Source organism: Mustela putorius, unplaced genomic scaffold (assembly GCF_011764305.1).
Source record: "Mustela putorius furo isolate JIRA1106 unplaced genomic scaffold, ASM1176430v1.1 tig00003988_pilon_pilon_pilon, whole genome shotgun sequence".
Lineage (NCBI taxonomy): Eukaryota > Metazoa > Chordata > Mammalia > Carnivora > Mustelidae > Mustela > Mustela putorius.
Genome location: NW_025422127.1, coordinates 10,153,621 through 10,166,694, shown reverse-complemented (window position 1 = coordinate 10,166,694; position 13,074 = coordinate 10,153,621). Strand labels below are relative to the sequence as shown.

General features: G+C 48.4%; 1 protein-coding gene across 1 annotated transcript; it reads right to left on the bottom strand.

Annotated features, from left to right (window-relative positions):
- Nucleotides 1–4,029: 4,029 nt before the first annotated feature.
- C1R (complement C1r) lies at nucleotides 4,030–12,867 on the bottom strand. Its single transcript, XM_004766626.3, has 11 exons — nucleotides 12,700–12,867; nucleotides 11,744–11,972; nucleotides 10,287–10,479; nucleotides 9,626–9,772; nucleotides 9,329–9,525; nucleotides 8,914–9,061; nucleotides 8,682–8,803; nucleotides 7,305–7,383; nucleotides 6,785–6,940; nucleotides 5,571–5,645; nucleotides 4,030–5,112 (listed from the first exon to the last, which is right to left on the bottom strand). Coding segments are annotated over exons 1-11 (2,118 nt in total). The 5' UTR covers nucleotides 12,702–12,867; the 3' UTR covers nucleotides 4,030–4,342.
- Between the last annotated feature and the right edge of the window lie 207 nt (nucleotides 12,868–13,074).

The window sequence follows — 13,074 nt, the reverse complement described above, 5'->3', positions numbered from 1 at the left end:
CTATTGTTTCATATATTGGATGTTTTTGTTGTTGTTGCTGTTGTTTGTTTCAAGAAGGCAAGTAAATCTAATCTCTGTTACTCCATCCTGGCCCTAATATAATAGATTAAAATTCAACATGTGCAAAAGGGACCTCCTTAGGTTTTACATCAGATCAGCTCCTCTTGTAGTCTTGACTTCTCTCTTTTTTCTTATTCAGCTATCTCCAATATTTATTTATTCCATCAGGAAACCTACTGGCTCCACCTGCAAATTTTATCCATAATATGACTACTTTACATCCCTTCCCCTGCTACCACTTGGTCTGAGCTACCATCAGTTCTTGCCTGGATTGCCGTAATTGCTTCCTAACTGGTCCTCTTTATGCCCTTTCCCACTTGCAATCTAATCTCAATTCAGCAGCCAGAGTGAGCCTTTGAAAATAGGAGGTCACATTTTTCTGCGTTGGCTGCCTCTGCAATTTTCTAATGAACCAAGCATATTCTTGCCTCAGGACTTTTGCACTGGCTGTTTCCTCTTCCAGGGACACCTTTTCCTAGAGCTCTGAATATCTAACTTCCTTCCGTCTTTGCCAAATGTCCACCTACTCAATGAAGTTACCTCTTTGAAAAATTTTTTGAAATTAAAGAATATTTTAATAGAGCTTCATCTCTCTATTTTTTGACTAGATAAAGCATGTATATGACTCAAAATTTGAAAGATCAAAAGAGCATAGAGTGATAACTTTTCTTCTTTCTCCTGCCCTCCCCTAGAAACCATCATTGTTTCTTTTATATCTTTCCAGCAATATTTTATGCCTATAAGAGCAATGAATACCCTCGTCTCCTTTTTATACAAATAGTATTTTATACACAGTGTCCTGCTTTTTATGTTTTTCAATTAGAGATTGAAAGGCTTCATTGTATTCTATAATATACTTGCAACTTTGGTACTAGACCTTTCAGAATTTAGGATTCTAATACTTCGCTATGATAAGCAATGCTTTAGTAACTAACCTTGTACCTGTGTCATTTATCTCATAGGTGAGACTGTCTGTGAGAAAGATTTCTAGAAATGGAATTGCTGGGTCAGAGGCATGTGTATTTGTGGTTTTGATTTTCATGTTGCCAAATTGGTCCTTATAGAGTTTGTACCATTTACTTTCCAACAAGTAACTCAAGACTGTCTTCTCTACATCTTCAGTATATTGTCATTGTCAACCTTACAGCTAAAAATTTGGTATTTTTTTTTAAAGATTTTATTTATTTATTTGACAGACAGAGATCATAAGTAGGCAGAGAGGCAGGCAGAGAGAGAGGGGGAACCAGGTTCCCCACTGAGCAGAGAGCCCGATGTGGGGCTCGATCCCAGGACTCTGAGATCATGACCTGAGCCCAAGGCAGAGGCTTAATTCATTGAACCACCCAGGCACCGCAAGATGGTGTCTTAATTTAAGTTTTTTTTTTTTCCTATGCGTTAGCTTAAACCCCAGAGCTTAACTTTAATTTGTATTTTCTTTTCTGATGTCTATTCACAAGACATTGGTTTCAGCCTTATTATTATTATTATTTAAGATTTTATTGATTTATTTGAGAGAGAGACACAGCGAGAGAGGGAATACAAGCAGGGGGAGTAGGAGAGGGAGAAACAGGCTTACTGCTGAAAGTGGGTCTCGATCCCAGGACACTGGGATCATGACCTGAGCCGAAGGCAGATGCTTAATGACTGAGCCCCCAGGCTCCCCTTAGCCTTATTATTATTATTATTTTTTATTCTGGCACACTTGAAGGATAAGCCGCACAGGACTTTGGAGGAGGGGAGCCGGAACCAGGAGGATCAGAGCAGTCCCTTTAATGACTACAATAAGGGACAAAGGACTCAGAATCTTAACTTTGCCAGGAACCTTAGAAATAGTTCAGTATTTTCATTTTCGTTTCTGGTTTTGTTCTCACCACTTCTGGCTCCTCCACCCACTCCATTCCAGTCTCCACTGGAATCCTGGAGGGGCTTCCCTTCTGAAAAATACTGAATTCCTGAAATCAGTGTGTGCTCCTCAAACACGCTGCATACCACTAGTGGATGCTTTTGTGTAGATTATACCAGAAGTCGTTTTCCGGTTGTTTCTGCCATGGCCGCAATCCTGAAGTCCGCAATCCTGACATCTAAAGTGCTCAGAGTGTTCTAATCAGGCACCAAAAGTTGCTTCGTGGCAAAACCTGACCCGATGGCTAGCTATTTAGAATCTTCATCTATCTCATACACTGTGAATATTCAAATGTTTTTCAGAAGAATTATCCCTCTGCTTTGTTGCCCTAGAGTGCTGCCCTAGACCTCGCCGGCGGACAGTAGGTAATAGATGGTATGTTACATTTCTGAAACCTGTAAGATCTTGATTATGAAAGGCACTTGGTCTGGAGGGTGTCAGATAAGGGATTGTGGACCTGCATTTGGACTTAAAAATTCTCAGTACTTGGGAAGGCTTTAACTCTGCATGATCTTTTGAATTTTTTCTTTGTTTTTATTTTTTAATTTTAATTTTTTAGTAGATTTTATTTATTTATTTGACAGAGAGAGAGAGAGAGAGGGAGCTCACAAGTAGGCAGAGAGGCAGGCAGAGAGAGAGGAGAAAGCAGGCTCCCCACTGAGCAGAGAGCCCAATGTGGTGTTCCATCCCAGTACCCTGAGATCATGACCTGAGCTGAAGGCAGAGGCTTAAACCACTGAGCCATGCAGGCACCCCTATTTTTTATTATTTAAAAAAGATTTTATTTATTTATTTGTTTGTTTGTTTAGAGAAAGAGCATGAGCAGGGGGAGGGGCAGAGGGAGAGACAGAGTCCCTAGCAGACTCTGGGCTGAGCACAAAGCTTGATTGGGACTCAATCTCAATACCCTGAGATTATGACCTGAGCTGAAACCAAGAGTCTGGTGGTCAACCGACTGAGCCACCAGGTGCCCCTGCATTGGTCTTTTTTAAATTCAGGCCTGTGTATGTCAGTTCAGGTGAAGTTGTTCAAATAAGTCTAGAAGAGAAGAGTCAGTTGTGCAATAACATCATGGTAATATTCTATTATAAACACTTACAATGCTTATCCCAAGTTTCGGGTCCTTCTCTGACCTTTAAATGTGTCTTAAGTAATACAAATTATTTGAAAATATTGTTAATCTTTCAACTGAGAGACAAAAATTTCATACCACGCCTCTCTTATGAAATATTTAGAGGGGCCCCTGACTAGTTCAGCCAGTGGAACGTGTGGCTCTTTGATCTCAGGGTTGTGAGTTCTAGCCCCACCCTGGGGGAGCGATTACTTAAATAAAGTCCTTTAAAAAGAGAGAGAAATATTTAGAGATTGGAAAGTGAGCTTTTATTTTTTTTTTTTTAATATTTTTTATTTATTTATTTGACAGAGAGAAATCACAAGTAGATGGAGAGGCAGGCAGAGAGAGGGAAGCAGGCTCTCTGCCGAGCAGAGAGCCCGATGCGGGACTCGATCCCAGGACTCTGAGATCATGACCTGAGCTGAAGGCAGCGGCTTAACCCACTGAGCCATCCAGGCGCCCGGAAAGTGAGCTTTTAAAAAAACCTGTTATATTTGGAACTACTTTCATGGGAAAATCAGGATTTTCTTCATATCATACAATCAAAACAAAATTAGAAATAAATTGTTATTGGGGCACCTGGGTGGCTCAGTCAGTTGGGCATCTGCCTTTGGCTCAGGTCATGATCTCTCTGATACTTACCCCACTCTCGTGGTCTCTCTCAAATAAATAAATAAAATCTTTTTAAAAAATCTTAATTGTAAATGTGTGCATAAGCTTTTTTGTTCTCATTTCCTTTCTAAGTGTTTTATTTTTTTTTAGGTAGGCTCCACACCCAATGTGGAGCCCAATGCAGGGCTTGAACTCACAACCCTGTGGTCAAAGACCAGTGCTGAGATCAACAATCAGATGCTTAACTGACTGGGCTACCCATGTGCCTCTGCCTTCCTAAGTATTTTGAATATGATCTTATTAAATATTTTTATATTGATTAAATGCTACTTTTAACTCATTTTGCACACTGGAACGTCTCATAAAATTTTATTTGGAAAGGGCTTCAATTATCCAATGGTACAAAAATGGAAGAGAACGATGATAAGTAGAGATTGTGGAATATATCTTCTGTCAATCTTGTAGGAAAGGAAGGTGACTTTTGGGTCGTTTTAGGTGAAGAACAGGGACAGGGTTATAGAAAAGAGCATTTATTCCACACGGTGTTTTTCTGCATCAGTGATTTTAATATGGATTCTGAGTGGTTATCAACGACGGGCCAGATGATTTTTTTATGCACTGCTCTTTGGATTCTGACCCAGTGAATTCCGGGCTCAGCCCTCCCCCTCCATCTCCTTCTTGATCCAGTCCACATAGTTGAGTAACTTGGTGTAGAAGCCGTAGCCCCTGCTACAGCCAATGCCCCAGGAGACGATGCCCGTGGCCACCCAGCGATCACTGTTCTCATCCTTCACCGCAAAGACCCCTCCACTATCCCCCTGACAGGCGTCCTGCTTTAGAGACGGGTCTCCAGCACAGAACATGTTCTGAGAAAACACATCCTTCCTCTTATTTTTCCGGAGCCAGTTCTCACACGACTCCCGCTTGGCTACGGGCAGACGGATAAACTTGAGGTCATAGGAAAGCCTCTCTTCCATTATCCCAAAGCCACTGACGTAGCCCATGAGGCCCCTGTCATAGAAGGTCTCGTTGTCGGGGAGGCAGATGGGGAGGAGGTTGGGGCCCAGGGTGACACTATTTTCCAGCTCCAAGAGGGCGATATCCCCCTCAAAATTGTTAGACTCGTCCTGGCGGTAGTCAGGATGGATACTGACTCTGCGGACAGGGTGGTTTCCTAGCTTTGTGATCTCTTCCACGTCCACGTGGCCCAGGAACACGTCCACAGTGGCATTGCCTTCCTTGTCATGGTCCTTGGGGTAGAGGGTATGGGCAGCTGTGAGGATCCAGCGGTCACCCAGCAGGGCTCCACCCCCTCGCCCGTAGATGTTGGTGAAGGCCTGCCAGGGGAAGTTGCCCAGCTTGGCTTTTTGCCCTCCAATGATGCGCTGCTTCTGTTCCACAGGGTGGACGGGTTTCCCACACACTGGAGAGAGAGACGGGGAAGGCAAGGATGAGTCAGGCCAGGCCCACCTTCTTCCCTTCTGTGGTCAGTTAGTTCCCCCTATAGCCTGTCTTTTGGCTCTGGGCTCTTTCCTCTTTCTCCTCCCACTCTTACAAATCCCTGCCTTTGGCCTCTAGTCAACCTCTTCTTGTTCTTGTTTATTTCTTCCTGGGGGTTTTCTTGCTCTTTTAATTCCCTGTCTTCCCATCTGCTCAGTGAGAAAGCAGGAATGTCAGGACCCAATCTGATTCTCTGGGTTCCTTTCTCCCTTTCTCCCGGAATATCTCCTTCCCTCTTCCCCTCACTCCTTTTGTCTATTTTTGACCTCAGGTTGGAGTGCCTCTCCCTTCACTTTGTCTCCATTCTCTGTGCGTGCTTTTCCTGAGGTCCTGCAGGGCTGCAAAAGGCACTGGGGATGGCCCCGGAGGGCTTCCACTCACCTGGCAAACACCGAGGAATCTTCGATCCTTCCCATTCATTCTTCCAAATGCCCTCCGCGGTGCAGGTATAGGTCCCTGAGGGAGAAGGGGGCTATGATCAGGCTGGGAGGTGGCAGACAGGGAAACCAGGTCTCAGAGGCCAACGAGCACGGAATGAGCAGGACGGGGAGACGGGAGATTCGGAACCAACACGGACGAGGATCAGACGGAAAGGTTCAAATAACGCAAGGATGGAATATGGGAAGTGTTGAGAGGCTCCCTACTATATTTTTGTTTTAATGTTCAGTGAAAAAAATCAGAATACTTAACTCCATGTTTGATGTCATTCCTGTTTGTGAAAATAGACATAAGAACTGGAATGAAGCTATGAAGATCTTATCAGTGATTGCATCTTGGTAGTGGGATGGTAGGGATAATGGCCGCTACCTGTTCTGATTGCTGACGACGCGCCATGCTTGTCGCTGAGGACTTTATCTACATTATCTCATTGAAGGGCCTCGGTGACACTTTCAGGCATTTTTTTGGATGAAAAAGCTTAAATAATTTGCACAGGGTCATGTAACTTCTAAGTTCCAGAACCAAGATGCAAACTGAAGATGGTCTGTCTTCAAAGCCATAAAGAATACCATATAATCTATATGTACGATTTTTTTTCTTTTTTTCTTCTGGATGTTTCAAACCGACAAAGCATGTGATTTATCTCATTTTAAAGAAAAATTTTGAAGATGCATTTGAGAGTCATTTAGTAAACCTGAAGGCAAAAAATCACAACATAAAGTAGCTTGGGGGCTCTCTGGGGAGAGCGTCGGGGTGAGTCCCACTAACAGCAGTAGTGTGGTTGTGGCAGCTGTGGTAGTGATGATGATGGTGATGGTGGTGACAGCAGGGGTGGTGGGGGGTGGTAATGGTGGCGGCGCTGTTGGGAGTGGGTGGAGGTGGGGATAATGATGGTGCTCGCAGGTGTAGCAGTAGTAATGGCCATGGCCGTGGTGAGGGGGAGCTGACTGTGAGATTTAAGACTTTCTTTGAATCAGGCGCCTTCCTCACCCTACTAGATGCCTCCTGGCCCTGTACTCCCTATACTTCAAGTTCCTGAATCCGGTGTCCTGGGCAGATACCTCAATATACATCCCCTAGGCATTATGTTGGGAAAATCTCAGATGCCCTGAGAAGACGGAAGGGAGAAAAAGGCTGCCATTTGTGTGGGCCCCTACCTCGAGCAATCTCGCTGATTCCGCCTCTGGTATGCATCTTGTAATACGGCTCCTGGCAGGAGTACTGGATACGGGCCTGGTAGGTGTTCACCCCCTTTGTGGTGGTATAACTGAAAGCCCCGTTAGTCAGGCTTCGGGGTGGCCCACAGTCCTTGACTTGGAGAGAACACAGGGCCGTATGAGATCTGAGAGTGACGGTACAGGAACATCAGTGGGAAGAACTTGAGTTTTCTGCCCAAGGAGCAGGCTGAGAACTTTAGGGAAATGTTGTCATTTGGCAGGGGGTGGTGCAGTGCTTGTGAAGGATTGGAATAGATGGAGTGAAATTCAGTTCTGGGTAGAGCCCACCAACACTGCAGAGATGAGGGCTGACTGGTTCCCTAGGTGGGCCATAGGCTTCAAGGGACAAGTGAGGGGGAGGGTGTTTTGAGGAGGCTCTCCCTTTCACAGCCTAGGTCTCCATGGCTGGGGGTGGGGTGGGGGCTCCCGAGGGGCAGACACTTGCTGAGTTGTGACTTACTCTTGCACCTGGGCATGGCACGATGCCAGGTGCCATCATCCTGACAGACAGCTGTGAAGGAGAGCAGCACTTGGTCTCCCTGTTTGAAAAGAGGTAGACGGAGACAGAGGTGCCATTAGCGCAAGGAGGCCCTGTGGTTCCCTTCCTGCCTTTCGCACCCTGGAGAGGCCGAGAATGCAAGGCTATCTCTCAGGCTTTCAGACCTCAGCACCCCTGTGGACATGGCTCCTTTGTTCTTCTCAGACCACAGTTGCAGATGGGAGCACTGAGTCATGCAGCGGAAATTCAGAGCAAGGGCTGATTGTCAGACCTGATCATCCTCTCTCTAGACTCTTGGCTGCTTCCACTATTGTTCAGTGGATGCCCACAATTTTATTTTGTTTTACTGTATTTTACATAGGCTCCACACCCTACGTGGGGTTCGAACTCATGACTCTAAGATGTAGACTCGCAGGCTCTGCAGACTGAGACAGTCAGGTGCCCCTGAACCCCACAGTTTTAAATTAAAAAATAAAAAAAGCTTGGGTCACTCCAGTTATGTGTGTGTGTGTGTGTGTGTATATATATATGTAATATATATAATATAAATATATATATATAATTTTTTTTTTAAGTTTACCAGCTTTTGTGAGATTAACCAACGAAACCATGGTGCTTCCTGAGCCTGCAAAGCTGAGGACAGGGCGGTGGGCCCAAGGTGACCAACACCATGGTGCCTGAAGAAGTCCTTGGAGCACGAAGTAGGAGAGGTGGTTCTAGTCCCTTCTGTACAAAAGCACCATGATGTTGAGGGAGTCACTCTTTGTACTCCACCTTGCCTTTCATTTCCCACATCCGACTGTTACTCGGTTAGGCCAGTAGTTTATAAACTTGGCTGCACATCAGAATCACCTGGGTAGGGGCGCCTGGGTGGCTCAGTGGGTTAAGCCTATGCCTTCGGCTCAGGTCATGATCTCAGGGTCCTGGGATCAAGCCCCAAATCCGGCTCTCTGCTCAGTGGGGAGCCTGGTTCCCCCTCTCTCTCTGCCCTCTGCTCTCCCTACTTGTGATCTCTCTCTCTCTGTCAAATAAATAAATAAAATCTTAAAAAAAAAAAAAAAAGAATCACCTGGGTAGCTGTAAGTAATCCTAGGGGCACTGTAGACCAACAGAATCAGTCTCTTGGAGAGGACCCAGGCATCAGGGTTTTTAAAAAAAATTCGAAGTGTTTTCAATGTGAGATCAAGTTTGAGAGCAGGTAGACCAGGTGACCCGTCCTCCAGCTCAAACACGTGTGAATCCAGCTGGGTCTGAGCCTAAGTCTGATGATGGACCTACCCACCTGAAATGCTCCTGGAGGGCTGGGTTCACTCTCCCCCATCGGCCTTGGGCTCTTACCTCCACCAGCTGGTAGCCTTGCTGGCAGGTGGCAATGAAGTAATCCCGGAACTGGTATTGAGGCTGTAGGTCCTGGATGATGGTAAACTCATCTAGGGTCTGGGGTTGGGGGCACTTGATGACTGTTGGGGAGACCAGAGCACATGTTTATTTTAGAGCCGCTGTCCTCCTTTCGACCCTCCTGATTTGGCCCCGTGGCTGGCCAGTGAGAATGGCCATCAGGCAACCCTACTTTCGGTGGTGTAATGCAGCTTCCAGCCTCGGCTGTCTCCTGAGTCATCGGTGAAGAACAGCAGGTCCACTGCATTGCTGTTGCTGTCAAAGTCAGCGGGTCTTTGGTTCCCACAGAACTCGCCAATGTTCCTCCCGTTGGCATAGATCTGGTGGGGAAAGGGGAAGGGGTGGGGGACATCTCTTCAACTCGGACATTTCCCCACTGGGCAGGGATGGTGGTGGTGGTGGTAATTCTGCTTTGTGTGCATGTTCTCCGCTGGAGGAGAAGAGGAATCCCCAGGACCCGCTCGCCGTTCCTGCCCATGAGGGAGCTCGGCCATTCCTGTTGCAATTGGCCAGAGGATCTAGTAGGAAGTGAGGATGAGGGGAGGGGGGGGAGGCAGGGAGGCTCTCAGGGAGCGGGATGGCTGTACCTGTAGCTGGTCGTAGGGGCAGTGTACTTGCTGGTGGTCATCGATTTCGAAAGGCTCCAGGAACTTGAGGTGGAGGGTGAGGCCGCGCTCCACGCGGATGCTGTAGTTACAGCGCAGGTCGGGGGGGTAGGGCTGGGGGTACTCCAGGCTGGCCACGTAGCCCGATGGCTCTGTGTACAGCTCACTGCTGCACTCAGCTGGGGGAACAGAGCCAGGTGGGGGTCACGGGGTCTCTCTGGCCGGCCCCGCACACCCTTGCTTGCTCCCTGCCTCACTCCCGCGGTGCCCCAAGCTCACCCTGGCAGGAATGCCTGTCCTCCTGTAGCTCGTAGCCCGGGCGGCAGGAACAGAAGTAGCCACCGACATAGTTGTGACATAGGTGCTGGCACTGGGGCTGGAGAGTCTCCTCAGCCGAGTTGCTCTGGGAAGCACATTCATCGAGGTCTGGAAGACATTCCAGAAGGAAGGGTTAAATTCTTGCCTTTGGGGACTTCTGTCATGGCTCTGCTCTCAGAGAGGTTAATCCCCAGTGGCCTCAAGACCAAATCATCTCCTGGCCACCTGGAACTCCAGGCTTCGCTCTCTCTCTTTTTTGGCAGGAGAGGGCATGGGAAGGGAGAGAGGTAGAGGGAGAGAGAGAGAGAGAGAGAGAGAGAATCTTAAGCGGGCTCCAGTGCAGAGCTTGACCCTGAGATCATGACCTGAAGTAAAACCAAGAGTCAGATGCTTTGCTGACTGAACCATGCAGGTGCCCCACTTTCTGGCCACTCTAAGGCTTTCTGGGAACTGCCCCATGGTGACAGAACCCAGGTTGGCAGGCCTCTCCTGGAAAAAGCTCTCTTGAGGGGAAGAATAAGGAAGGATGGGCTTCCTGCTTCAATAGATTCAAGATTCCCCTTTTCTAGTCCCCACACAATGTGCCGAAGGCCAGAAAAAAAGGGACCCAGGGGACACTCACCCACAGCTTGGTAGTAGGCCAGGAAGCCCTTATAGAACATAATGGTGCCATTTTCCTCATTGGAGAAGTCTGTGTGGAAGGTCAGCAGCATTTTGTTCCCTTGAGACACAAATTCTTTTCCTTCTGGGAGGTTGCCCAGTGGAGAACCCAGCTGCCCACAGAACCTCCCCAGTGTTTTCTTGTCAGCAGAGATCTGGTGGAGAAAGGACGAGAGGTGGGAAGAAGAGTGGTTGAGGAGACACATCCTGTGAGGAAGGTCAGTGAAAGTCCTTCTTTTGTCTCAAAGAGTGAGTGGTGCCCCCCACTGCTGGACCGGCCGCCATCGGGTCTCCACGCATGGGGCTCTGGCTATTGTAAACTTTCCCTCCATGATTCGCTTTCTTTTTGTTCCCCTGGTGACTTTCATCTGCTCCTCTGAGTCTTCAGTGGCTAATTCCTGGCATGTTATCCTGTGCCCTGTACATTGCCCCTTCCCTGTTCTCTGTCCCCTGGCATGTTTCAGAACTTTCGTCTCTCTGCCAGCTCCTGCGCTCATCTTCCGCTGGAATCCTGGCTGTCTCCAAAGGCCTTTAGCCTCCCTTTTTCCCTGGAGCCCGGAACGGTCTGCTTTATTTTCTGTCCACTTATCCCCCCTCTCCTTATGCAAACCATTCACATCCTGCCATCTTCTCCAGCTTCCACATAGGCCAGCAAGCTTCCCTTACCTCTTTCTTCACAGGTTCTTTAACCCCTCAGACGTGGCAGATGTCCTGTCCCCACCCCATCCCTCACCATCCCTGCCACCAAGACCCCCCCTACCCAACCCTGCAAACTTCTCCGTTCCTTGGGCTAGAAGACAGATTGTTTTCATGTTATTCTGTCACAACGTCCAGAGGGTCTCTGGGGGATGGTATTTACTGCATGTGTGTGTGGACTCTACTTCAATCCTGAATCTCGAATCTCATTTTCACTGATACAGAAAGTTGAGACCGGGAAGGCACACTTGACTGTTACACAGCGGGGGACTTTTCCCATGACCTTGCTGAGGCTTATGCTTGAGCTAACACCCCTCATGGTTCTCTTTGCTGTGTTCCTGTTTAGGAAGGCAGCCATGGTGACATTCTACATGGACACAGGGAAACTGAGGCACAATAGTTTTCCAAAGACTCCCCGCAAGTCAGCCATTGGGGAAGGTTTTCCTGACTCCTATAGACAGTAAATTTCCTGGAAGTGGGGCCTGTGCATTCCCTACTCTGTGCTTCTCCCTTCAGTGCTCCCTGAGGGCCTCTAAATCCAGGGGACGCGCTATCCGCAGTGTCATCAGACTGTCCGAACTCTACTTGTCCATTAGCCCTTGTGGGGTTGGGGCTGTGGCTGTGTCTGTGGGTGGGGAATGCTATTCGGAGTGATAAGAGCACAAATCCTCGGTTTCCAGAGACACCCAGCTCTCCCTCTGCCCTCCCAACCTGATCCCCTACCTTGACATAGTCATACAAACAGCCTTCAGAAGGTTCCAGGTCAAACTGCCAGAAGACGAGCTTCACCCTGAATCCTGTGGGCACTGTGATCACGGTGGTTTTCTCAAAGTTGCTGGGGTAAGGCTTGGGGTACAGAGGAGAAGTCACCTCCCCAAAGAGCTTCTGTGAAACAGGGATGGAGCCTCCCATACAGCAGAACAGGACGGGCCCCAGGAGATATAAGAGCCACCTGCCGACAAGAAAGTGGGTGTCCAGTGGTGGGGTGTGGCACTCCTGCCATTTGGGCAGTGACTGGGCTGGGGGTTGGGATGGGCATACTGCTCGGCATTTTCCTCTCTGGCCATTCCAGGCCTCGTAGGGATGTTCTAGGTGGGGGTGGGGAAGAGGAGAGGCTGGTCTCCAGCTACCACTGCATTGGGTGGTTCCTCCCCCTGGGGCAATGTCCAGTCTAGAGGTCATCATCCTCCCTGTACCTCCCTTCCCATCCTCCTTCCCTGCCCTCTCCCCCCACTCCCCTCCTCTTCTCGGAATAGGGCTGGCTTGGGACCAGTTAATGGAGGGCGAGGGTTTCCAGTCATGGCTCTCTGATGGGGCTCCCAAAGGCTCAGCAAAGGCCTCTGGGAGAAACGGCCTATGGAATATGGGGTCATGCACAGAGCACACCCCTCCGGGGCACAGTGGATCCCTTCATCTTGTTGCTCCCCTGCCATGAGCGGGGAGGAGGAAGGGAACATGGCCATTGCCTCGCAGGTCTAAGTTTTCTTCCTCAGGAGGAGGGATGGGGGGGTTTGCGTTTGTGCGTGCAAGCGTGTGGCTGCGGGAATAGGTAAGGTATGTGGGGAGGGAGGGGTTTTTCCATCTCCCTGAATGGATTTGGGAGCAGGGTTGCCTCCCTTGCCCAGGATTCTCTCCTCTGGCTTCTCCCTCCCTCCCAGGGCCCCATCAGCCTTACTCACATTTCTCAAGGCCTGTTTTTGGATCCTGGACTCTCCAGGCAGCGTCTTCATCCACTCTGTGTTGAGGAGAGAGCGGTCATGCAGGGGAGGCAAGGGGGAGGGAATGACTGTGGAGGGGAAGGAGGGGACCATTCCGGGAGGAATGTTGTAGGGAATGAATTATTTGCATAAACAAAATAGAAAAAAAAAAAAAGAGAACCCTTCTGTTTCAAGTTTATTGTAGTTTTGGTTTTGAAATCCCCGATGGTGGGGCCACCTGCTGGCCTGTCTGGGGAAGGGCTAAGAAGATGGCCCGAATTTTCAGAATGGAGGAGACTTTGGTAGGAAGCCCAGACTTACCGGCTTCTAAATCTGATCTGTCTTCTCCCTTTCTTT

Excerpts from the sequence above, each read along its gene's own strand:
- C1R (XM_004766626.3), bottom strand. Across the intron at positions 6,941-7,304 it reads TGCCATGCCCAGGTGCAAGA|TCAAGGACTGTGGGCCACCC; the intron begins GTAAGTCACAAC and ends GTTCTCTCCAAG. Across the intron at positions 5,113-5,570 it reads GATTCCTCGGTGTTTGCCAG|TGTGTGGGAAACCCGTCCAC; the intron begins GTGAGTGGAAGC and ends CTCTCTCTCCAG.